This window comes from Drosophila busckii, chromosome X, assembly GCF_011750605.1.
Source record: "Drosophila busckii strain San Diego stock center, stock number 13000-0081.31 chromosome X, ASM1175060v1, whole genome shotgun sequence".
Lineage (NCBI taxonomy): Eukaryota > Metazoa > Arthropoda > Insecta > Diptera > Drosophilidae > Drosophila > Drosophila busckii.
Genome location: NC_046608.1, coordinates 14,639,471 through 14,667,373, shown reverse-complemented (window position 1 = coordinate 14,667,373; position 27,903 = coordinate 14,639,471). Strand labels below are relative to the sequence as shown.

Here is a 27,903-nt window from a genome sequence, read left to right as displayed (position 1 = left end):
ATAAATAAATGACATATTGAAATTTTCTTTAAAGATAGAAAAGGTGACTTTTAGTTCTTCTGATTCATAATCAGACAGATTTTGCTCATAGATTTGAAAAACGAATTCCAATGGGAGATTTGCAATCAAGTTGTTGAGAAAACGAATCAGAAACAGATCTGTCCACACTCTCTGACTTGCGTGTGTGTGTATGTGTGTGTGTGTGTCGCTAACGGACTGGCTTACTGACTAATCCAAATACGCTTGGGTATACACATAATTATGCATGAGCATTCTACTATGATGTTAAGAAAAAAAAAAAGAATTTCAGTGGCATGGCATATTATGATGGAGGGGGAGGGGGCGGGCATCCATTAGCTACTTAGACGAATGTAAATTGTGCATGGTTGCATTTCTTGGGTGGACCGACGGTGAGGCGGAGCCACTTGCCGCGACACGAGGGCGCCGGCAAGGCGCTCCAACGAGTCGTGCGTCCGGCTAGACCCTCGCCACGGCAATGATAGTTGAATTGCTGCAGTAACGCTGGAGGATTAAAGTTGGGGTTGGAGCTGGAGCTGGAGCTGCCGCTGTGTTTGCCAAATGTAACAGAGCGAGCATGATGGGAACGATGCGAATCCGTATCCGCTGGCTGTTCCAGCATATTGTCAGCATCCTCCTCTTCATTATCCTGCTCATCGTCATCGTTGTTGTCATCAGCGTCTGGCTCGCTGCTCTCCGACTCGCCGCTCTCCAGCTCCAGCTCCGGCTCCTGCTCCAGCTCCGGTTTGTCCTTAAGCGTTTGCTTGGCCACACCCTGCTCCGTCAAATAGCTCTGGCCCATTAGCATTTTGTCCGTCGGCTTGGCAGCATTCTCCTTCTCCTTGTCCTTGTCCTTGTCCTGAACGAGCGCCTCGAGGTCACAGCGCACAGTTATGCGGTCGCCTGCGAATTGTATTTTGAGTTAACTAAAGATGGAATATCATTGGCGCGGACTTACCTTCGAGCATTAGATTGTAGGGTGGGAGCTTGTGGCAGGCCTTGGATGACTTGATAACCTCAAACTCAACGCAGTATCTGCAACAACAAAGAAAGTGAAAAGAATTTACAAAAAATTTGAAACAACTAGGCCACGACTCAAAGCGGAAATTCAAACTGTCTATTAAGTCGAACAATTTCCGTTTCCGCTACGCAGCGCAGAAAAAACAAACTCACATGGCTCTGTCTCTGTGTGTGTGTGTGTGTGTGTGTGTGTGTGATGTGTGTGCTTGACATCTGTCAAAAGGTGTTAGCTGCGGATATTGTGCAGGAAATTCAAATGCGCCCTCAGAAAAAATAAAAGCAAAAGCAACAAGAGCTAATTTGCTTTCGTCTTTTCGCAGCCAATCGGATATTCGGCCACTTTGGCTGGCTTGGCTGGAAAATTACCGTTAAATGGGGCAGACGTCTGCAGCAAAGCAGGAAATCCAAATCGGCGCCCCAAACAAAACACAAATGCCATTACTACAATTCTCTATCTCGTATTGCTTAATTAACTTATAGCCAAGTTAGCTAACCACAGCCTGTTCACCGCTCATAAAGGTAAATTGAAAAAAATACAAAACACACACACAAAATGTAATGTAAATAAAAATTTTCGTTCTCGTTCGCGCTGCTGCTGCTGCCGCTGCTCAAAAGTAATAAAAATAAACAAGACACAACTTGAATAGCCAAACATAATTAAACTGCTCACTGGGGGTGCGCATACTTTCTGCCGCAACTGTATGAAGACATTGTGTCTAGAGACCAGCGGCTCAGCGGCTCAGCCTCTTGTCTTACAACAATTTGCGTTGCGAGCCAAAGCGACAGCGCCCAAAATAAATTTATGTTTGAATTAGAATCGATAAGCCTAAGCAACTTGGCTATAAGCTTAACATGTCTACTATATATAAGGATTGGCTCCATTTGTATGGCTCCAAAATATTGGGAATTGCTATAGCATATAGTATGCTATATTTGAAACATTTATCTATAACATTAACTCACACTCATTTTGCTAAAATTTAATTTTTTGCCGTTTAATTTTAAAAGCCTCAATTTATTTGAGCAGAACTTAATTGCAAGCCAATGTGTTGTCCTAAAAAAGTTTTATTTAAGGCTCTAAAATTTATACTTATGTATATTAATTAATTTTTTGTACATATTGAGCATTAAATGCGGACTATCATAAAGCTATTTTTTATAAAAATCTATCGATATATATGAACCAGCTATACATATGTATACTCTATATAAATTAAATATTTCGCTCAAAGCTCAATTTATTTGTATTCAAAACTAATTTAAAACAAAAGCAAGCCAATTACATTACATATATGAATTGTAATTCCATGCAAGCTGCTAAAACTTAATGAAAATTGCATTTTCAATAATTTAAATCTCATCAGCGCGGGTTAAGTTTATGCTAAAGTCTTATACTTATACAAATAAGCCTACGCGCTTGCTAGCGATAGAGAGAGAGAGAGAGAGAGCAGCGCTGCTTACGTTCATGTGCAGTCGATCGCTAAGGCTTTTAGCAAAGTCTTATACTTATACATATACCTATACCAATTAGTCTACGTGCGCGCTAGCGAGAGAGCAGCGCTGGTTTCCTTCGTATGCGTTCTCGATCGTTCTGAGCAGCTGAGATCATCGCTCAATGTACATTGGTGGGTGGGTGTGTCTTAGCTTGACAGCAAGAGAGAGAGAGAGACACACACACACACACACACAGCAGCGCTGCTTTCCTTCGATCGCTCTTCGCTGCTGCTGCGACTGAACGAGAGCGTCGCTGCTTTGCAACGAACGGTGTTTTTGCTTATTTTGCTTTTACTGCAGTTGGACAGACATTGAGCGTGAGAGCTAAACTGCCGTTAACTAAGCGAAGCATTTAAATTGAATTTGAATTGTTAAATGAGGAACTTCTTAATACTTCAGTTGCTATTAAATAAATTTAGCTATGCATGCCTTTTTGCTTCTATTTGTTCTGCTTTTTTATAGAAATCAAAATTCATTTCAAATTATAAAAAAATAGTATGGTGTCTATTTGCATATAGTTTGAATAAAATATAATTAAAATTTGAATTATATATGCATAAGCTAATAAGGCTCAAGCTTAAGTGCTGCTGAGTCTCGAATTGTCTGCTATGCCCAACTGTAGTTACATAAACGAATATTTCTACATTTTGCTGTCTACTTTTGTTACAATTCTTTTATAAAATGCATGTACATACATATGTAAATATTTGAAATTTTTGTAAGTAAAATTTGTTAGCCAAACTTCAGCAGCAGCTTCTAGGCTGTGGCTGTGGCTTTGCCTTATGAAGCGTTTGCTGTTTAGTTAAGCTAAAATAATGTTTGACATGCTGGCAATTGGTATTTGACATTTGACATACTTTGCAAGCTAACCGCAGAGCCAAGAAGCAAAAGCGAAGCAGCACGAAAAGAAATAAAAACAGAAATCATTCGCTTGTCAAATATTTTGCCACTTCAAAGGACATGCTGTTGTTGCTGTTGTTGGGGCCAGGCCAACTGCCAATGACAGGCCACAGACGAGAGGAGAAACAACAAGCTGACGGCATACGAGAGGCATACAGGCACTTAAAAAAGTATTTGCACGCGTTTATTTGAAAGCCAAACACAAATAATAGAAATCAAATACGAGCAAAAAGCGAGATTTTAATTTCAGTTTAATCATTTATGTGCTGTAAAATTGAAAACAAAAACATAAAAATAACATTGACAGCAGCTGCGCTTCCGGCTGCACTAGCTACAAATAATTGCTTGACAAAGTTGGGGCATGCCCCAGCAGCAGCAGCAGCAGCAGCAAGTGGCACGTCTTAGTGCAGCCGCAAAAGCGGAAGCGAGAATGAAAATGAAAACGATGCGGGCAACACAACAATTTTAATTCTGTATCTCTATCTCTATCTCTTTCTCTCTCTGTGTTTGGTAGCAACAGGCTATGGGACATGCCACATGCCACACAGCTTGGACCCAACTAGACTTGGACTTGGGTCCAAGCTGCACTCGGCGAAAGGAAACACTTTGTGGCGCTTGAGTAAGCCGCTTGAAAGGGAAATGCTAATGCGGCTGAGTGCCGCTCTCTCTCTCTCTCTGTCTCGCTCACACTCTTCTGCTCGTCTTTGCCAACTATTTAATGATGATTGAGCACTGCTTCCTCTCCTTGCCTCTCTTTTGTCTTCCTTTGCGCACTTGGCAATGCAAAGGCGGATTTTGTTGGCCATGTCCTTGCAACGTCTTTGCATGTGCCCGTCTAGATTCCAAAAGCGATTCAACTCGTGCGCTTAGCATCGCTTTCTATGCGAGCGTGAGAACAAAGCGAATAATTGATAGTGACAGCGACTAGCAGCTAAGCAGCTAAGCAGCCGCCACTGCTCTCAAGGCTATGTTTGCTTTGCTCTCTATTTAGTCCTCCAACCATAATTAGCACAGCAATTAGAGCATGAGTAACTGGCTGACGGGGCGTATGAATTAAAAGCATAAAGCACCAGCCATAGGCTAACTAAAGCAGAGATATCGCTGCAGCTTCATTTAAGTCACAATCGACAGCGATAAATTATGCATAAAAATTAGAAATGAATTCAAATCAAAAATTCATATACAGGTTATAAAAAATTACCTAAATTTGAAATGAAATGCAAATCTTCGAAATAATTTTAGCTATTATTTTATGCTATTACTTTAAAGTCTTAAAAAATCAAGTTTAAAATTTGTGTAAATTTTAGAAACATTATTCAGCATAGGCTGTATACTTTTTATTATAAATAAGGAAATATAATTATATTTATATTGCATTTAAGTTTGTTTGATTTTATTTTAGAATTTATATTTTAAATAATTAAATTGTGAAAAAAATGAATTTACAAATTTTCCTATTGATTGTTGTTGTTAAAGAAAATTCTTTATACTTTGCTGCGGCTTTGTTTAATTTTTGTTTTGATTTTTTAGATGTTATTTAAATAGATAGCTATAGCACAAAATAAAACACAGATGCGTGCTTAATTTATAAATTTTAGGGTTAATTTTAAAACATTATTTGGAAAGAGCTAATACATATTTTTGCAATAAATATAAAATTGCTTAACTTGCAGCTGAGCGTAGATAAAAAGTTCTTAAGGCTTTTAAAGTGCCAGAGCTTGAAACTTGTAGCTGTCACTCAAATGCTTAAGCTTTAAGTTAAAAACATAACTTTTTAATTGTTTAGCAGTCATTTGTCAGCTGTTGTTCATAAGTTTCTGTAGCTTCGAAATGCAAAAGATTTGCATATGACTGTGATTTAAGTTTTAAGTTTTATTTATGCACAAGATGCCAAAACTACAAAACTCTCAACTTGAAATCCAGTTGAACTTTTGAATGTCAAGTGCTCACTTCTAACTATCCGTGTGTGTGTGTGTGTGTGTGTGTGTGTGAGTATTAAGTGCATAATTCAATTTGAATTGCCAGTCTCTGTTTGCAATAACAAGTTGACTTTAAGTGCTGTGGCAAGTATGCAAAACAGTCAAGTAAACAAATACAACTCAGACACACACACACAGGCACACACATACACATGCGCATAGATCAAATTGTTATAAAACAGAGGCGTAATGAAAATAAAGCTGAGCAGCTTATTGTGTTGTTTTTATAGCATTTTATGCGCAGGTAAATGACGCAGACTGTGCGGAAATAAAGGCACGAAATGTTTTTAGCCAATATGCAAATGAGTTTCTCTGTCTGTGTGTGTGTGTCTGTGTGTGTGCAACATAAAATCTGTCAATTCGCCAGCACATTGTCTTCAATTTGACGCATTGAAATAGAAAGTCAGACAGGCTAGCAAATCAGTTTGCCTCGCTCTCGCTCTCTCTCTCTCTCTCTCTCTCTCTCTCTCTCTTTCGCTGTAGCTTTCCCCTTTTTATGTCGCAGTCTTTTGTATTTATTTGTTACGCCGTCTTCGTCTCCGTCCGTCTGTTTGTCTGTAAATTTATGCGGTCCAAGCAAATCCTCTGGGGAATTTCTTTTTTCTTGTTTCTTGCTCAAAAACGCTTTATTATTGCTCCCCCCACCACCCACACAGCCAGATTTTTGGGCAGGTGGCCCACGTATATCCTTCTGGCAATTCTGTGAGTGTGAGTGTGAGTGTGAGTGCGAGTGCGAGTCTGAGTGAGCCTTAGAGCCTTTGCCTATTTTAAGGCCTGTCGAGTGCAGATTTCCCAGTTGCCTTGTAAATTTATCGCATTAAAAAGTGTGAATTCTAGCTTCAGTTTGTTTGCTTGTGTTTTTTTTTTTTTGGATTTTTGGTTTTTCTGTTGTCTTCAGTTCTCTGCCTGACCATCAACAAGCGCTTGACACTGTCATTATGCAAATGAAATTGTGGCGAATTATTGTTTTTCTCTTCTTAACTTTTGTTTTTCCAGCTATTTCTTGCTTTTGTGATTTGCGTAATTTATTTATTTATTTTTTTCGGCCAGCCCAACGCATTACAGTTTGCTATGTTTGCTCCCGACTCCAGGGGCATAATTCATAATTTTCTCTCTCAATGTTTCTCTTTGCTTTCTTTCACTTTCTCTCCACCCGAAAGCAATAAAAGTTTGCCGCTAGTTAACAAATCATTGGACAAGTGAATTGTCTGCCAAGAATAATAACTTTGACTATATTTATATGTTAAGTGTGTGCGTGTGTGTGTGTGTGTGTGAATTTGATTTTCTTATATTTTGGCAGAGCTTGGCAGAGGCGCGTGCTCTAAGCTAGTGGCAACTTATTAGCTTAAACATAGCAAATAAAAATAATAAAAAATAAATGCTAACATCATATTTTTTGTGAATATAATAAATGCATAAAAAATGGGCATAAAAATAAGTCTTCAATAAATTACGTAATACATAAAAAATAGCAATCAAAATAAATAACTCAAAAGTGCTGAAGCATATAAATCAAAAGGCTCTTAATGTTATTAGCTTATTATTAATACGTTATTTTACTTATTTTTATTGAAAGAATAAGTAAAATAAAATAGAATCGTAGCTTTGTAATTTAAAATCAATAAGAAACATATTGCTGTAATTATTAATAAATACAATACAATAAGTACTTATGGAAATATAATTAATATTGTAAATAATTAATAAAAAGCTGTTGTATAACATTATGAATGCAGTAATCTAAATTTATAAAATATTTGTAACTGCAACTAAATTTTGCTTAATATTAATTATAATTGAATGTAGACATAAAATTTAATATTAATTTAGAGCTTAATTCCAGCTTAATTTTCATTCAAAATTGATTTAGCTTAAGAAAATATTATGAACTGTCATTTTGTTAATTTAAAAGTTTGTTTTTTTTTTTTAATATTAAAATCAACTTGAAATTTAAGGCAAGTTTAGTTTTCATTTAAAATAATTTACACTTAACAAAATGGTTGTTTTAATGTCAAATAATTTATTTCGCAATTCAATGATAGATTGCTATAGTTGTCTCACTCACTCAGTCACTCATTCATTCATTCAGTTATGCACATTAAAAACGCCGCCTTGTAAACAAGAAACATTAAAATCTCTGTACTTTATTTTTGGCAATGGTTTTGCTTTTGCACTTAAGTGCTGCTTGTCTGGACTGAGCTGAGCGGTATCAAAAGTTAAGTGAATGCGCGGCGAGCGAGCGAGAGAAAGAGAGAGAGCGAGAGAATAAAAAACAAACTGAAAATCAAAGCATAAAATAATAAATTGCGGATTTAATTTAATTTTGCGTGCTGGGCAACATACAAAAAACTGTAGCGCATCATAATAAACGGCTTTTGATGAGCGAAACAAAAAAGAAGAAATGAAAAGGCAAGGAAAACAAAACAAGAAGTGGAGAAGGAGAGCGGAAAATTTGTAAGAAAATAAGCGGCGACCACAACAAAGTGAAATTGGACAGTGCAAAGTTCAGAGCAAAGCAAAGCAAAGCGAGAGCGCTGGTTTTATTTATTTATTTTACTTCGTTCACATATATATTATTTTTATATTTGTGTATTGCGGCGTGGCGGGCAGCGTGGCGTATGCGCAACGTGATTGATGCTTGCAGGACAACTGACAATTAAACTCTGTACGTATTTCAATCGCTGCTCATTTCTCTTTACTGTCGTCGTCGTCGTCGTCGTCCTGCAATTCCAACCTGTCCAGTCAAAATCTGAGGCTCTGCCGCCTTGTCAGGCGAAAAATTAACAGTGCGTCAAATCAACGGCTGCCGTTCGTTTTATGCAATTTTTATGCCTTTTTTATGCAGCATTTTTATTGTGGCAACGTTTATGCTGATGTTATGTCCGGGTCTGAAGCTCTTTACCTTTCCTCTCTCACTCTTAGGGCTGCAGCAATTGTTTCTTGCCTTTCGCATAAAAAACCAAAGCATAGCAAATTTCGTTGGGGATTATTCTTGGCTTGGCTTTCGATTAACTTTTTTCTGCTTCTTCTGCTTATCAACAGAAATAATATGATGATAATATGAATTTCGGCGAAAATCAAGCGGAAAATTGTCTACGAAAATGTGCATTTTCCCCAATAGAATTGAGCAATGAGTGCAGTGTGCAGAGATTTCGAGGGTCGCAAATAAAGTTGACATATGGCATTGCAATTAAAGTGATTCATTTCAATTTCCAGCAGACCGAAATATGTTTTACAATTTTATATGAATTTAATTTGCATGTGGCATAATTGCTTTAATATGTTTAAATCTAAGCTGTGTAAAGTCTAAGACTTCATTAATAATAAGCAATGAAAGCAATTGGCATATAAATAATAAAAATAGTAATAAATAGATTATTTTAAATTCTTTTGTTGCTCAAAAATTTGTTGATTGCGTATTGTTTAATTAATACAAAATTATGGCGTAAAAATGCAGCTGAGAAAAAAGAAGAGAAATTAAATTTTCTAAATAAAATATATTTTGAAAATTGTTATTGTCATAAAGCTTTTCAACTTTATCAATAAAAATGCAAATAAAATGAAATGAAGCTAATAAATAGAATTAAAGTTTAACAACTTAACTATAAAATTTAAATCGTTTGCAACGTGTCGTCTTAATATTTATTTGATATCGGGGCTATTTTTACTTACTCATGCTCCCGATTGAATTTATAGGAATCACGATAATGCGAGCGGCGTCTCTGGTCGCTGCTATCGTTGACATGGCGACTGTGCGAGGAGAGTGAAGCGGGCAGCAGCAGAGCCATTTCTAAAAATAGACATTAAAGAGAGAAAGAGAAGGCATGAGATAAAGCTGCAAAAGAAAAAGGGCTGGGTGGGGGCGACAGCTTAAGTGCCTTAAATATTTCTTTTAATAACACGGCAGCTGACACTTGCCACATGCCACTTGCCACTGAGCCACAGAGCCACTCAATACATAAGTATGCGTCTGTTGTACGCCTGATGTTATGCTACAAAATGCTGCAGCACTTTGTTTGCTGCGTATTTGTCAAATCAAAGCCAAAGCCAACGCAAGCGACATGTGCCACATGAAGTGGCAAAGTTTTGCTTGCATCAGTTGCATAAGCAAACATAATAAATGCAGTCAAAGATTTTAGCGTCTTTATATTGATTGCTTAAGCCATTTCAAACTGAGCGCACTTTATATTTCTTAATTAAAATATTGCGCGACTGTCAAGCAAATCGTTTGTAATTAGCTTAGCAGCAGTTGCGCATTAATAAATATAAAAACAAAATTATATATTTATCATATTTATTAATGTGGAACTGCTGCAAATATTTAACTTTATTTAGCTTTGAATTGCAAGCAATAGAAATGCAAATGGGCATAAAATTGAAATGAAATTAATAAATAAAAAATAAATAAAACTTCATGATTTTTTTTATTAATTTCAAACAACGCTCAAAATGTTGCAGCAACAAAAGAACTTGTAGAAAATAATTTTAAAAAATGCCAAAGCAGCTGATTTTAATTTTATTTAATGTCAACTATAAACAGTCGACGATAAAAGAAAAAGATTACAAAAAATATTTAGGGTTTAATTTAAAAATTATGTTATTGTTTTTAAATTTGATAAGAATATAGATTGCGAGTGTTTGGGATTGGGAAAAAGCCAAAAACCCAATCAGATCTGGCTTAGTGTTAGTTATTGATTTAATTTAATTACTGCTAGCGTTTAAACTTCTAACTCGTTATTTTTGCTGAAGCAATGCACATTAATATTTATGCAGCTAAGCATTTTTGCTATTTATAAACATATTTTTTTTTTTTGGAGAGCCTTGATAATATTTGTGGCAAGTTAAGGCAAACAAGTTGCACCTTGGACAAGTTGCTTGCATATCTTATGGAAAGAAGATTGCTGCAGCATAATTTTTGGTGTATGCAAACAGCCTTACACAATTTATGCAAATGTAGCAAGTCAAGTGACACACACACACACGCATACACAGAGAGAAATTTGCATAATCAAATGGCATATTGTTGTCGCCCAAGCTTCGCATACGCGCTGCTCTGGTCTAGCAGCTGCTTTCGCTTTTCTCAGCTTGCGTATGAATGTCAAGTCACACACACTCACACACACACGCGCACACACATACATGCATACATGTACATACATGTAAGTTAATTGGAATTTAGCACATGGTCGCCTACACTTGTGTGTGTGTGTGTGTGTGTGCTGCAATTATTTTTATAATGTTAATGAGCAGCGCGCATTATTGGGGCTGCTGACGACAGTTGCTGCCAAAAATATGCGCACACGCAAGCGCAAAGAAAAAAACGAAGAAATTGTAAGTTAATTGTGCTTGCGCTGCTTATAAAGTTAATTTGTTTACGTTAACTAACTGAAAGTTAACAAGAAATTCTTTTTGGTCTCTCGGCTATTTAATTAAGTTGAATTATTGCTTGTGTTTTATTTATTTTTGCGCCATTCACACACACACAGAGACCGCAAAATATTTCGCACCTAATTGTAATGGCGGCAGTGTCACGCCCATATGCTTAGAGGGCTGGGGCGTTTGCTCATGTGTGTGTGTGTGTGTGTGGCTTGTATAATATTTTATGAGTGTGCGCGTGTGTTTACTTTAATTATTGCACACACACACACACACACGCACCTGTCGGTAGTTGACTCGTTTGCTTGTTTGTTGGCAATTAAGTTGGCATTACGAAATTTTTAATAGCATACTTAAGGGCGCGCGCGTTGCTTATGCGTCGAAATTGCTGCAGCTGCTGTAGCTGCCACTTTGCGCTCTCTCTCTGCCTTTTGGCGACCTCTTTCTTGTCGTAAATTGAATTTGCAGCAGCCACCCCCACCCACACCCACACCCCCACCCATTCGCCTCAATTACCTAATACAAATTGCACGTATTTATGGCAGCAAATGCCGCAAGCAGCTTCTGCTTCTGCTTCTTCTTCTTCTTGTTCATCATCCTGTTGTTCTGCTTGCTCCACAATATGCAACAGCTTAAGCAACATTACTGTCCTCACTGCAACGCGCTTGCCTCGCTTCGATTAATTTTGTGTTCTTCAGCGAATCAAACTCAAAGCACATTATTTTAAAATTATGCAGCAGCTCAACGGATTTTGGCACTATGGGTCATTTGAGCACTTTAAGTGCACAGCTATAATTTGAAAGTTTGAAGATTTCTTTACTTCCATGCGAATTTAAAATGTTTTCAAATTGATTTTTGCGGGCAATTAGCAAAATTAAAATGTATTTAACTAAAATGAATGCTGCTCTTATTACTATCTGGTATGCATTGCTAAAAATTTCAATTAATTAATTTGAATTTGTCAATAATGCAATTGATTTCATAACAAACAAATTTATTGTAGATGAAAAAAGATTTTATCTTTATCTTTGTCATATAATATTACTTATTTTTTCATATATGCTCTAATTTTTTCATGCTTAATTTGAATTTGAATTTTGCTTAACAAAATTGATGCGACAGCAAAAGTGTCGAAATCACCCATAGTACACTGCTCTAATGGGCTGACAGACGAACACAAACTGCTGACCAGACAGACAAATAGGCACGCGGAATGGACTCAAGGTGGGCAGAGGTAGTGACCTCTGTCTGAGACGCAGGCAGAGGCAGAGACGCAGTCAGACGCTACGAACGTGTGTGTGTGTGGAGTGTGGACTTAAGAGCATAAGCAGCTTTAACGCATTATGAGCATTAAGTGCGTAGACAACAACAAAAGCTTTTTATGTGTGTATGTGTATGTGTGTGTGTGTGTGTGTGCTACAATTAACACTTTTGCCTTCAATGCGTGGGTGGGCACAAAAAGCGTTGCCTACTTAGCAGCGCCAAGCAATTGCATGCAAAAAATTGCTGAGCGCTGTTATTAGTAAATAAATGCATAAATTTTAAATAAATCAGACGACTTGCGCTTTAAAGCTTTACTATTTTTTTTTTTTTAACTTGACGTTTAATGAGCGCAACCAAAGTTTTAATTAAACGCAGCAGCAGCAGCAGCAGCAAAAGAAAAAGAAGCAGCAGGAAGAACAAAAAAAATAATAGCAATAACCCAACAAGGACAACGTGAGGCAGCTGCAGCTGCAACTGAAGCTGAAGCTGAAGCTGAAGCTAAAGCCACAGCGACAGGCCACGTCCGAGGCTAATGGAGCGCACTACTGAACCCAAAACATAAACAAAAACTTTGCGTTACGATTTTCTCAACAGCAACAAACAAACAAACACACACTCTCTCTCTCTCTCTCTCTCTCTCTCTCTCTCTCTCGCTCACTCACTCCCGTGGAGTACACAATTTTCCAGCTAATAATATTAATGCACATGAATAAATAATTGCTTTGGCTTTGGCTTACAATAACTTTGAAAATTGTGTGTGCGTCTCAAACTTTTTATAGAGTATCCAGCTTTACCTTAAACTATTTGTTGTGCTCGGGCTGCTGTTGTGGGCGTTTTAAGGGGGGGGGGGGGGCGTGTCTCGATGTGTGCCGGCGGCGACACTTAGCCAAATATAATATGGCTTTTATGTCAGGCACTTGCAGAAAATTGCTTTGGCTTTGGCACGGAGTGCGGCCAAGGGCTGCACAAAAGTGGGGCACTCACTTCTTATGCAGTTTGGCAGCTTTTTTTCACTTGCGTTTTGCTTCTTTTCTTTTTTTTTTTTGTCTGCATCGCGCGCTGCATGCAACGAACTTTCCGAGTGTTGAGCATAAACACAAAAAAATGCCTTCATCTTCAGCTACTAAGCGCAAACTGACAGCTGCAATGCATATACGCCCCCCACTCGCCCCCTCATACTTTTGTGACTCACGCTGTCTGTCTTCTTCACTCAGGCTACTTTGTCAAGTGACTTGTCCAAACGTTTTGCTGGTCGCTTAGCTGCAGTATCTTTTTTTTTCACTGTCTGTCTCTTTCTTTCTTTTTTTTTTTGGCGGCGTCTTGTCAACTCAAACTGTGTGCTGCTGCTTTGACTGCTAAATTTTTGCACACATATCGCTAAAAGGTTTCGCCATAGCTTGGATTATGTTGTTGTTAGCCAAAAGTGCAACTCAAGCTCTCGTATTCAAATATGCTAAGCACTAAGCTTTGTGTTCTTACTAAGCTAAGCCGCATGTATTTATTACTTTAGTGTCAATTAATTAAATTTAAATTTTGTAAACTTACTTTGGCTTAGCATTTGTAAAATTATTTTCAACTACTTGCTAAAATACTGCGAATTGTATAGACTTTGATTTTCATTCAAGTCAAATAACAAAGTTGAGAGAAAATGTGTTTTTGGCCTAGGTCAGGCTCAGCTGCTAATCAACATCATTGAGGCAGACAATAGCAACAATAGCAACAATAGCAACAATAGCATACGAACTAGCTTAGAGTCGAGCTACAAAAAAAATAAAGTTGCCTAAAAGCCCTTGGGCGACAAAATTCAATAGAAATTCAAGGCACAGTATTTCAAATTAGACTCAGCAATTTTCAAGTTTTAGACGCCTTAAGTAAGTTTGCAAGTTCTGCTGCCTGCTGCTATTTAATTTGGCATAATTGTGGCTAAAATGTTATGGAGCAAATGTTATTGATGTATGACAAGTTGGGCATACCAAATTGTTGGCTTGGAGGCGGCTTCAATGCCAGCAAAGCAGCCATGGCTAATTAGTATTTGTGGCTTTGAATGTCTAATTCAATCAAATAGGCAATTGTTGGCTTATTACAATTTTAAACGAGTGTAGAATATGCTGGCACTACTACTACTACTACAACTACTACAACAAATGCCATTGTGTGCATGTCTGTGTGAGGCTTTTCAATTGTAAGCCGACGAGCATTGTTGGATTTGTGGCAGCCCAGCCAGGCGAGCGGGTGGAATATTTTTTAATTAAAAATGCATTTCATTAAGCTCCAGCGCCGCACATAAAATATATAACTGTATGTGTGTGTCTGTTTGTGTGTGTGTGTGTGTGTGTGTGTGGGGTTGGGTTATGACTTACCGCGCAAAATCTTCTTATCACGATGTCCATGACAGCGATAGCCCTGACAGGCGCGCTTCTGGACAAGCGTGGGGCAGTGCTTGCCGCCGTTTTGTGCCGCTTGCAGAATTTGGCGCGTGCGCTGCATCATGCCAGCGCCGCAGCTCTTATCGCACTCGCTCCAGCCCTGCCACTCGCCCACCTGGCAGTCCAGCACTGTAAGCAGAGACAAAACAGACAATGAAAGAATTAATATATTAAACACAATCCAAGTCCAAGGCAGCTATCAATGGGAGGGGGGGGGGAAACTTAAAGCCTCATTAGCCGCAGCCGCCCGCAGGCATTATCATTATCTTTATTATTATCGTAAACTCAGTTGCTGTTGTTGCACTTGCTGACAGTTGACTGTCGCTAAATGGCAGCCAAATGGGCTAAAACTGACTGAAAATGGCCAATGGCAAGTCGAAAGGCAAGCTAAAGATGCAGCACACAAAAAAAAAAAAATAGAAATGAAACGGCAGTGACAACTGTAAAATGCACAGCAATTTTGCCCTCCAGTCAACCCACGCCCCCTCACGCATTAGCAGCTGACCATCTAATTTGCAGTAGTCGGAATGTTGATGAGGGCGGCGGCTGGGCTTTTGGGTTTAGTGTGTTGAGTGTTGAGTGTGGCAGCCACAACAATCAAGTGGCATGATTGCCAAGCAGCATTATGCCATTTAATACCGCAACAACAGCAGCAGCAACAGCAGCAGCAGCAAATACAACAGCAGCAGCCCTAAACGCAAAGCCGCAGGCACAAGCGTAGCCAACAGGGCACACAATGAGTACACTGCGACAAAAAGTATTGCTGCTTAACTGAAAGTTGAAATAAAATATGAAAACAAGTGGACAAATTAAAATTGGGCGCTACCAACTTTCATATACACTTTGACTAGAGCATCACAGCAAAATGTGGCATCGGTCGAAAACATAACCAGACGTTTTTGTAATTTATTTCAGAATTTTAAATATTTTTTAAAATCGGTTTTTTCGATTTGCGTGGGAGGGGGCTGGAAATAAAACAATAAAATAAAATAAATATGTCCTGGGTATAGGAGCAGCTACATACAAAGTTTGCTGAGAGACACGCATTCATACAGACGGACGGACGGACATGGCTATATGGACTCAGTTTGTCTTGCTGATCAAGAATATATATACTTTATGAGGTCTGTCACGCCTCCGTCTCCCTGTTACATACATTTACACAACTTCATAATTCCCTTTTCCATTTTTTACAAAAATGTCAAAGTGTGTAAAAAAAATAAGTTCATGTTTAATAAAACACAAGCTAAAGTCAAACTTAAAAAAATTGAAAAGCAAATATTAGTAAAATCAAATATTGGTATATTATATAATTTAGCATTAATAATAATAATTAGTTGTAGTTGTAAATATATATTTAAAAATATTATATATTGCTGTATATCTTATATTGTAATTATCTTAAAAGTTCAATGTAAAAGTAAAAAGTAAAGTGTAATAGAAAATATTAATACTTATGCAGATTTTTGAAAATTTTAATTTAATTTTATTTATTAATAATTTGTTATATTTTTAAATACAATATATATTTATTTTTGCTTTATATGTTGTTACTAAAATAAACGTATTTATTTGTTTAATTTACAATATATTAAATACTATATTATATTTTTGTTCTATATTTTCAATATACAATTTTTAATAAATCTAGAATAATATAATAAATTATAATAAGACTTTTTATATTTCTTATATAGAAGTTTTGTATGCATATTTTCTGTTCATATTAAAAATCCCTGCTTGTTTATAATTAATGTAAAAGACTAATTACAATTGAAATTAATATTTTGTTACTTTGAGCTGCAATTTATTTGAATATTTAATTCGCATAAAAATCAATTCTTTTGCTTCTCGAGTTCATCACAAGCCCAAACAGAAATTTTTATTACCCAACGCCTGCTTTAAAGTCTGCAGGACATAAACATACAAATAAGTTTGTACTTTGAACATAAACTTGCAGTTGAAAGCGTTCAACTTTAATATACATAATATAATTTATGATTTTGCATATTCTTTTTGTTGCAGTGTAGCTGCTGTCATGCAGCAGCAGCAGCAGCAGCAGCAGCCGCAGAAGAAGAAGAAGAAGCAGCAGCAACAGCAGCCAGAACAAAACTCTTTGGCTAAACTTTGGCGCTCAATTCAGAGCTGCCGCCCCACGCCCCCCGCTTTCCCCTTGCATTCTATGAACAAATGCTGCTTGTTATCCTTTCCCAGCTAACGCTCGACGGCACTCGGCGCTGTTTCTCATTCGCATTCATGGGCTGCACACAATATGCTAAAACGCTTTGCCGGCAGCCCAGCCAGGGCACCAACACCACCACCACCACCACCAAGGACCCAAGCACAAGCTGCAGCCAATGCAATCATAATTTTAACTACTTTAGTTTTATGCATTCTCTGCTTTACGCACCAACACCAGCCACGCCCCCTCTCCTCCATTTGCCTTGGCTTGGCAGCTTTTGCACTTAGTTCTATTATCGCAGCGTTTTATTATTATTATTTTTCTTTATTTGCTTTTTTTTTGCTTTTTGCATTTTTTGTTAATTTCTGCTGCGCGGCCACAATAAAAGTCGTGGCTGCTGCTGCTGCTGCGTGTGGGCGGGGAGGGGTTGGAAAAATATATAAAATGAATATGAAAATATATAAATTGGCTTTGCGGATTTTGCGCCCCTGCGGCTAACAAAAACTTCAGCAACGAAACTATTGCAACACTTTGCCTGCCAATCGATAAACGTTCTTTCACTAAAAGCCAATTTCGCCAGCTGTAATCAAGAAACAAAAAAAAATGAGCGAAAGTGAAAGCTTTTTGCGGCTTCATTAGCGGTGCGCTGGCTCTAAGCTCCAGCTCCAGCTCCAGCTCCAGCTTCAGCTATGCAATCAAAGCATATAGATTTTAATTAATTTTGCAGCCTGCACATTTTTTAATTAAGAAACTTGGGCGCCAGGCCTGGCAAGGCTAAGCCATTCCAATCAGCTCCACAACCCACAGGCGGTTTCCCCATTGCGCTTTAAACAATTCTATATCATTTCCATGCTTTGGCCATTTGTGCAGCCTTTGACAGTCGTTTAAGTTCATTTAAGCCAAAGCAAATTCAATTCCAATGCATAAGCTTCGCTGCAAAGCGTTTGTTGGCTGATAATAATGTGAATGCAATGCGTATACGTAATATTTTGCAAATGTAGTTGAAGATTTTGCTATATTTATATTGTAAGATTATTTACAATTTAAGTTCAAGTTGCGCATTTATTAAAGTAAATAAATAAGTATGTGAGCTAAAATAATTTTTAAAATTATTATATATTATATTATATCGATTATTAAAATACTTCAACTGTTCATTATATAATTAAAACAATTATTTGTCAAAAAAAAATATATTTTGTTTACCGTAATTGAATTTTAACTTTAACAAATTGCAATAATGCGCGCTTTGTACCCACTGTGCAGACAATGTAGAAAAACTTCTGTGGCATTACTTATATTGCAAAGCAGCTAAAAGTATTGTGACCAGCAACATTTTCTGTTGTACTTTTTTATTCAATCAAATCCTTTAATGTTCCGAGCACGAAGTCGCGCTCGAGTCGAAGCTAAGCGGACTAAGGAAATGGCAGCAGCTGTGGGGACAAAACGCTTTGGAAAATTGTTTTTAACTAGAAAAATGATGCAAAGCTAACGCCAATATATCAATGAAAAAAAAAAATAAAAATAAAAATTATGTAATGCAAGTGAATGAAATTGTTAAAATAATAAATAGCTGCAGTTAAAGTGAATTCTTGAATTTGCTCTAAGATTTTAAGACTTAAGAATAGTTTGCAAACGCTCGCTGTCTCTCTCGCTCTCGCTCTCTCTCGCTCTCACTCTGTTTCGCTGATTGCCTATGCAACTATTCAACTGTTGAAATGCTGAATAGCATGACAGATTGATAGACTGACTGGGCTGGTTGGGCTGGGCTGGGCTGGGCTGACTGACTGACAGACTAAAGCGTTGTCAAGTGCCAATGTCTATGCACAACTAACTGTACATATCGTCTAACGGCATCTCAATGCAGCATATAAATATGCAAACGCAACACATAGACAGACAGACAGACAGACAGCGAGTCCTTCGACTGTCTGAATTGCTTAGATTGCATTTGCCGCTGCCGCTGCCGCTGCCACTTCAATGGGGCACAGCCCGAGACAAGTTTGTAGCACATTACTCAATGTCGCAAGCTGCAAAGTGCAAACAGCAAACTGACCACAGTCTGTTGCACACACACACACACACACACTCGCATATATATGGAGCGGACACACAATAACCGCAGAGCTGCTGCTGCTGCTGCTGCTGCTGCTGCTGCGACACATGTAAGGATATGCGGGCAAGGACATGCGCCCCGCAGCGCTCCGACGGGCATTGGCGGAAATAAACACAGCTTTGGTTATTTGTGGTCAGCGATGTGAAACAAATGGCCTCAAAATGCTCTCGCCTGTTGTCCTGTCTCTGTCTCTGTCTGTGTCCTGCTGTTGACTAAGCTATATCCTTCTGCCCACCGCTATTGTCACGTCCTCTTGTTGTTCTTATTATGACTCTAGTTGTTGTTTTTGTTGTTGCCTTGCTTAGTTGTAAAAGTCAAAAGCTCTTGCCATCAAAATTTCTGCAGAGTTCTTTTTTTTTTAGCGCTCACACGCACACAAATTGAAAGCAAAACAAGCATGCATTTAGTTTGGAGTGTTGACAACTTTTTGATACACTTTGTTTAAAAAATTCTTTAAAAATTCAAATTTTATAAATAAGCATCAGCTGGGCATAGCTTAGAGCTGTCTATATAACAAATTCGCTGTCTCTAGCTTACGCAGTCTGCGAGTTCTTGCTGCTCATACAGACACACATGCTGCAGTTAGCTGCCTTTGTTTGTCTTGCTGTTTAATAAGTAGATTTCTTTCTGTCTGTGGCACAACTTTATGCTACCCTTTTTTCACAAAATGATGCACAAAGTGTATAAAAAAACACAAGTGCGACAGCTAAATAGATTGAGAGAACTTAGTGCATAGTGCTTGTGGCCCAAGTGAAGTGCGGCAACAGCGCTGTTTAAATTTTTCAAATAAACAGCCCAACAACCACCCCACCCCCACCCCCACCCCTAAACCGACAGGTTCATGGCTTTAAGCTACTCTGTTTATCTTTTGTATGTGCCGCAACACACAAAAAGTGTCAAAAACAGTGCTAGGAACTTTCGCAGGCTTGCATATTTCAATAACTGATATTGTCGCAAAAGTCGAAGGCAGGCGGCAGGCGGCAGCATGTGGCAAGTGGCAAGTGGCAAGCGGCGCCGCAGCGTGTGTTGCCATAACAATAAGCAAAAACTAAAACTTCAAACTAAAACTTCGAGTCAAACGCTTTGGCTTTGCATTAACTTTATGGCCAATAAGTTGAAGTTTCAAAGCTGCTGTTGTTCTATAAATTTTTAATTGTTTAGCTAACTTATATAAGCTTCTAATACGCAACGATTGCATTCAGCGTCATACGTTGCGTATGCGTAATATGGCAATTCACACACACACAGAACATTACACAACTAACAACAGCCAACACGCAAAAATATTTATTGTAATTAATGCCACACAAACGCAAAGATAAAGTAAGAAAGTGAGAGAGAGAGAGAGAGAGAGAGAGAGAGAGTGAGAAAGACAGAGAGCCAGAGAAGCAATCAAGTGCTAATGCTTGTTGTTAGTTAATTGTTGTTGCTGTTGTTGCGTAACTGAAACATATTTGTTGCCATTTGGCACAGCAACTATATAACATATATTTATTTTTTTATTTATATACAAATAAATGTTGAAAATATGTTTTTTGGCAGCCTATTTGTATATATTGCATGAATAGCCAATTTGCAGTAGAATTTTAAGCTTTTATTTCACATATATATTTAAATTGCAAATTATTATTTATTTTGCAATTGCTTATCGCTGCAAATTGTCAAGTGGCTTTGGGTTTGTTCTTTTGCCAACGCTTATGCAGCGCTTTAGTCTCGTTTGCTGTTGCAGCCTCCGTGGCGCAATTGGTTAGCGCGTTCGGCTGTTAACCGAAAGGTTGGTGGTTCGAGTCCACCCGGGGGCGGGTTAACTTTTTTGTTTTATTTTATTTTTTTTATTTTTATTTTATCTTTTTAATTATATTTTTTGAATTACACACAGTCCCATTCAATTTGTTTACATTCTCAATTTATTTTCATAAAATAATAAAAATTGAAAAATAGTTATATTTTATACTTGTCTTATCTTATCATAGTGTCTATGATATCTGATATTTTCTTATGGATTTTTTTGAACGAATAATTCCTATTTGTCATAACTCATAAACTAAAATGAGTTTAAAATCTTTAACTTTTTGCTTTAATATTAAAAAGAGCTTGAAATGTTTTTGCTTACAACATAACATAAACTAAAAGCGCTAGAGCGTTTATAAGTATATTTTGTTTTTATACATATATGCAACGCTTGCCTCAAAAGCCATTTGGGGTCGGATCACTTGCAACAAAAGCATTAACAGCATTAACAACAACAACCAATAATATTTGCTTCAGCCCAAGCCCAATGGCCATTTTGGTTGGGCCGTTTAGAGGCGCGTTAAGTTTTATTTGTTGGCAAGCATGTGTGTGTGTGTGTGTGTGTGTGGACCTGGCCTTTGGGGCAGCGTGGGGGCTGACGAGTAATTGTTAGCAATTGTGTGTGAAGTTTGGCAACAGTGTGCGTGTGTGTCTTGAGTCTTAAGCTTGGTTTCAATTTTTATTTTTAATTAGTTTTTGCTGTAATTAATTTCCAAAAAAATATGTTTATTCAATTTAATTGCAACAAGCTGTGTCGTGTGCTATGCGAACTTTTGTAGCCCTGGTTTGGCTTTATAAACAAAAGGCAAGGCACTTTATGTTTAGTTTTGTCGCACATTTAATTAAATAAACTTTGTATACAACATGCGTATATATACATATATGTATATATTATTTTATTATATACAATTTTTATGCTATTTGTTTAAATTTTCTTTTGCTGTGGCTAGAGCGCAAATATGCTTTGGCCAGTGAACATTTGAAGCTGCCACACACACAGAGAGGGAGAGGGAGAGAGAGAAAGAGAAAGAGAGAGCTGCTCGCCTTTTGTTTGCACTGCCATCAAGTGTGTGTGTGTGTGTGTGTGTTACTTTGGGGTTTGGCAAACGGCAAACGGCACGACAAAGTTATAATAGCCCTTTGCGGCTGCCACACTCAAACACACACACACACACATACATACATACAGCGTGCGCCAGCATAAAAAGTGAGTGTCAAGCACTAACACATACACACACACACACAGAGACGCAGGCTTGCAAATGTTTTGGAAGGACAAATAAAAGCCAAAACGACAATTGCAATGTGGGCGGCCTTGGCGTGGGGCGTGGCATGGCCTGGCTTAGGACTTACGTATGTCAACGTGTCAACACTTAATGTAAATTACAATTTGCCAACCACACACACACACACACACACACGCACACGCACACAGCTCTGTAGCTTTGGCACTTCAATTACCTAGACGAGCGAGCCGACTGTAACTATTTTGCCATTGCTACTATTTTATGCTCATAAGTATTTAATGTGACTTTCCACATACACGCACACACGCACACACATATACATATAGAATTTGAGTCTGCCACCCGCACTAAATTACAAAACACCGCCCGCTATAGACACAAACAAACTATAAACAAATATTTAAAGCACAACATGTTGCATTTAGCCACATAAACTTTTTAATCAAATGCAGTTTTGAATTTGTAAATTAAAAGTTAAGTTAAAAAATAGAAATCATTGTGTTTAGTGTTTGCAAAAAAATTAATAACAAAATCGTTTTAAACTGTGTGAAGCAGCTTAAATATCATTAGAAACATTATTTTTGAGTGGAGTTTAAAATTTATTAAATTATAGTTAAAATTAAAGCTAACAAATTTGAAATATTGAGCTCGATTTTTTGTAATTATAACTTTTAACTCTCTTCAATAATAATGTTTATAATAATATATAAAAATAAAAAAAGTAAAGTAATTCTTTCTATTTTATTTATTATTTTTGTACTTTATTCTTGAAATTGTATTTATTAAATTACTCAAGCTAAATATTACTATTAAATAAAATCGTGTTCAGTAATTCATATAAACTCTTTATATTTTATTTATTATTTTTGAGAGCATTTATAATTGATTAAATTACTCAAGCCAATTATTGCGATTGAACTATAATTATTAAGAATCCAACTCAGCATAATATATATAAATTCTTTTATAATTACTATTTTAATGTGCAGTGTAAATTTGCTTAGATTTAAATAAACAAACTGCAAAACCACAACACTCAGTGAACTACTCGTGGCTGGAGCAGATTACAATTGCCTAATAGACTCCCCCACATAACTTTTGGGTTACTCTCAACTATGCCAAACATGGCTGAGGCGAGAGAGCAGACAAATGAGTGCAACGCATGCAACTAATTTGACCACAAAGCTTAAGTCGGCTTGGCTTAGTAACCACTTCTAATTACACACACACACACACACACACACACACACACACACACATTGGCATATAAGCTGGCCAACTAGTAGTGCAGGCAATACATTGTTGAGATTTTGGGTGGGCGGTCAACCACAATGAGCTTTTGATTGTCTATCCGTGTGTATACATATGTATGCGCGTGTGTGTGTGTGTGTGGCAAGTAAAAAGTAAAAACACTTTACATGCTCAATTGCAATTTGGCATCTCCATGCAAGCGCACAATATTTTTTTTTTTTTTTTTTGCCAAACAAAATGCAGTTAACCAAAGAATTCCAATTACATTGAGCTACGGGGCAGTTGACTACAGCTCACGTCATTGGAACGCGCCAAACAGTTAACCAGTGTGCTGCAACTACCAAAAAAAAATAAGGCAAAATAAAAATGTGGCAAGGCTGCTGCTGTTGCTGCTGCTGCTGCTGCTGCGAGTTGCAACGTGCCTCGACTAAAGCTAAGGCAGGGCAGCACGCGCTGCTGTCAGCGCCAGCATCAATGGCATAATGAATGCGCCCTGTACTGTGTGCACTCCATCAAATGTGCCCCAAAACTTGTTGTTGTTGTTGTTGTTGTTGTTGCCACACACACCTTTATGCTATGCAACTTTTTGTGTATGTGGAAATTAAAGCGCTTACCCCAAATTCAAATTATTTCTTTATGAAAATATTTATTTTAAAATATATAACAGCGCAAACTCACATGAGCAGCGCAGATTTATTAAAATTAAAGTTCGTAGCACAACCAAAAGTTAGCTGAAATTAAATTAATGTTAAGTATTGAATAATAAATAAAAGATGTAAGTCAAATTAAACTGTGTATACGTTGGTAGAGTAATTAAAAATGAATCACATGTTAAATTAACATAATATTGAATAATAAATAACAAATTCAAAATATTAAATAACAAATAAAAGATTAAAGTTAAATTAAATTGTATATACTTTATTACATGGTAAATTGAAATAATATTGAATAATAATCGAAAAATGTAAATTAATTTTAAATCAAAATATATTCAATAATAAATAAAAAATTTAAGTTAAATTAAATGTATACTGTGTGTACTTTAGTGGAGCTGCAATTAATTAAATGGTAAATTCAAATAATATTGATTTAAATTAAGTTAAATGTTTACTGTGTATAATTTTGTAGTAGAAACTAAATAGTATTAAAGCGTGTACTTTAATAGCGGAAATTGTAAACAAGCTAAGTTAAATATCTGCAGTTATTGTAGTAATTTAGAAAGTCGTATTTAATTAAATAAGGCCACACGTTTGATAAGTCTCTTGTTAAAATTAATATTTAATTTTGATAATCTAAAAAAAAAGTGTGAAAAACTTAACCGATTTATGTTCTTTCTTCATATATATTTTTTATTAGAATGTGACTCCTAGGTTATTAACCTGAACTTTCTGCCATGACCAAATGTTTTTGTGATTTATTTCAGAACTTTAAATATTTTTTAATTGCTTAAAATCGTTCTTTTTTTCAACTGCCGCTCAAACATACAGACGGACATGGCTATATCGACTCAGTTTGTCTTGCTGATCAAGAATATATATACTTCGTGGGGTCTGCCACGCCTCTTTTTCCCTGTTACATAAATTTGCACAACTTCATAATACCCTTTTCAATTTTTTGCAAAAATGTCAAAGTATATAAAAATTATTTATTAATTTCAAGTCATGCCCAAGCGTAGACTTTAACACAAAAGTGTTTGAAGAACAGTTTAATTATTAATAAAATCTATCATTAATTAGCTTACATTGTAATAGTTTAATACAAGAAAAATTTTGTGATTTAATAATAAAATACAAAAAGTACAAATTGAATGGATTTTGCGCTTAGTTTGGAAACTATTTTGTGTTAATTTTCTATTGTGCCGCAGCACAGTCTTCCTCGCTTTTCTTCTAAGCACACCTAATGTATGCTAAATAGGCGTGAGGCGTTGGTGAGGGCGGGGGCGTGGCAAGTGCCCGCTGGGGTTGCATGCATTGCTCTCGCATAAAAGCTGCTCAATTTGTAACAAACAATCGAGTTTAATGCTCCAGAGTGTGTCGCACGCCCACGTTATGGGGCCTTGAGCCCTTTTGGGTTGCGCTCTCATCAAATTGAGCGGTAAAAAAGAAGAAACGAACGAAAAATTGACAAAATGCCCGAGAAAAGGGGTTGCGTGCAAATTATTATGGCTACTATAATATTACGACTATTAGAAGAGGCTTTTACTCTAAATCATTTTCGTCTGAAGTTTATGCGCACATGAAGCTTATTACTTATTATAGCCATCACATTAGGTGTGGGTGTGTGTGTGTGTGTGTGAGCTGACTTTATGCTTAACTGACCTCAAGCCGCAGCTTGTGTGTGTGTGTGTGACTTTGTGGTGTGCGGTTGTCTATTGCAGGCATAAATTTATGATTAATAAAAAACAAAGTTTCGTCTGTTTATGCGTTGAGCAAAATGTTAAGCAGGCGCTACAACGAACGAACGAATGGAGAATCATAATAAATATGTAAAACAGACGAAAGTATGCAAATAAACACTGTGATTGCTATTGGACGAAACATTTTATGCAGCAACATGCCACATGCCACATGCCCCATGCCACGCCTGCTCCACACGAAGCCACAAAAACAACAAACGATAAATATATAGCATATATGTATGTATATAGCATAGTTTCGTTTTGGTATTTAGATGACTTTGGTCATGGCCGTCCGGCTTTCTTTATTTGCCATGTGCGCTTACCGCAAATTGATTTGTATGTGCTCGATTTTTGTATTCCCCGAGTCTCTATAGCTTAACTATTTGGTTAAAGCAATATACCGTAGCAATCAGTGCTGCCTTTAGATTCTTTAGTTCAGATTTGCGTGGCAAAGAAAGCTATTTGGGAATTAAGCTATTTCTTAGCTTTAAAAAAATCACATAAGTCGTAACTATATTATAATTTCAATTTCACAATATTGTCTGTTCTATTAATTTTAATAAAATTTAGTGAACGCCTTACTTATGTCAATAAAACAAAAACTAAAACAAATACAAAAGTTGCAAAAATATTGCAGTCAACACTTAAACTGACCACAAGAGTTAATAAAAATAATTTGCTTTTTCTATAAATAAAGTAAGTTAAGCTTGAGTAAATAAATTAACTTTTTTTTTGTTAGCTTTTTAACTCGAAGCATAAGCAATGCTGTACAACTTTTTTTTAAATCAAAATAAATTGTCAACACTGCTGCATTAGTTTATGTTGCCTACTTACGAGCGCAGCGAGCAACAGCAACTGTTGAATTTTTGTTTTTGTTAAGCATAAGTTTTGTACAATTTGGATTTGAAGCTTTTAGAGACTAAAATATGAACTCGATGTGTAGTTTCATATTTATTTGCATCAGCGACTCGGAGGCGCCAATAATTTTGTACTCTCTGCAAAAATTTAACTCTGGTGTTGGTTGGGTATGCAAAAGTTGTTGGTTACTTTTTTGCTGTTGTTGCTTTTGGGCACATTTATGAAACATTTCGCTGGACAACACAGCCAACTTCATTGTCCTAATAAAAAGCACAACAAATGGTCAACAGGAAGGGACAACTGGACAAGAGCAACCCATTACCAAAGTCTCGCTTCCGCTCTCTCTCACTCTCACGCTCGCTCGGCTCTTGTCGCTGGGTTGACGCACACAAAATTTGCCTTTTGTGTTGCCATGGCCACTAACAAGCTCTGTACATATGGTGGGCAGCGACGAAAGGATGCTGCTGCTTCACATATTTGTTACGAGCTGCAGTTACGTTACGTACGACTTATAATTCTGCTAATGAAGAGTCCAAAGCACCGCTGCTCACTGCTCACTGCTGCCTGCCACGCACATATCTCTCTTATATCAAGTACAAATGAATGTTGCACAATCGAGGCCAGACACAATACAATGGTCGCTGTCAAAAGAGGTCTGTGTATATAATAATGAAAGCAGTCGGCTACAGCTGCCCTGTAGTACGGCTGGCTAGTCTCTTGACTCTTTACCGCTCACCAGTCGTCCAGTCGCCCAGTCGCCCAGTCGCCCAGTCGCCCAGTTAGCGCTCATGCAAATCATTGGTGAAATTAATATGGCGGATGTCATAGGCAGCAATCGACCTAATCAATCAATCAAACACCAATCATCAAAAATAACCACAAGTGACTTCACCAACATTCGCCTGCTGTATTTCTTATTCTAATGTAGGATGGGATGACATTGTGCGTAAGAAACAGCTGTGATCAGAGAGGAAGGAGACAAGGGAAGTGTAGAAGAGTTCAGTCAGTACAGTCGTAGAAGAGAGTGCCAAGAGGGCAGACGTGAAACAGCAGTTGCAGTATCGTGTGTGATGAAGTGAAGAGTTCTGTGTAAAAGCTAACAAGCACTAAAGTTACTTTAATCTTATATAATATAATATCACTTAATATCACTTAACATAATCAATATCCGTTAAATAAATATATACATTTGTAGTACATTAAACCCTACACTAATATTGTTTAATAATTCTGAAATTCAAATAGAGTTGCATTTCTTAAGCTATAATCCTAGCGTTGGTGCACTCCACTGAAGGCTTTTCATTGCGAATTGCTCAAGAATTGCTAGCAGCTTTACTGAAGAGACCAAATGTTGGTGAGTCTACTGCATTATTTTCAGTACTGACCACTAATTGTTCACCAACAATATCACAGCTGTTGATGAGCTATAATCCAACAATACCTAACGTTGGTGAACTCTACTGTAGGCTTAAAATTATCAACAATTGCTAGCAGCTTTGCTGAAGAGACCAAATGTTGGTGAGTCTACTGCATTATTTTCAGTACTGAAAGCCAACAATATTAGCAGTACAGAATTAACTA

The 27,903-nt window shown here is 37.1% G+C and overlaps 1 protein-coding gene and 1 non-coding gene across 2 annotated transcripts in view; one reads left to right on the top strand and one right to left on the bottom strand.

The window, feature by feature from the left end:
- LOC108606955 overlaps positions 1-27,903 on the bottom strand; it is an 82,712-nt gene continuing 54,809 nt past the window's right edge. Inside the window, exons 3-6 of the mRNA XM_017997512.1 lie at positions 14,411-14,605; positions 9,084-9,201; positions 977-1,053; positions 1-921 (exon numbers count right to left, since the gene is read on the bottom strand). Of these exons, the coding sequence (XP_017853001.1) occupies positions 362-921; positions 977-1,053; positions 9,084-9,201; positions 14,411-14,605 (950 nt within the window). The 3' untranslated portion in view covers positions 1-361. The remainder of the gene's footprint in view (positions 922-976; positions 1,054-9,083; positions 9,202-14,410; positions 14,606-27,903) is intronic.
- Positions 20,503-20,576, top strand: Trnan-guu. The gene has a single exon. It is a non-coding gene; the product is annotated as a tRNA-Asn (tRNA).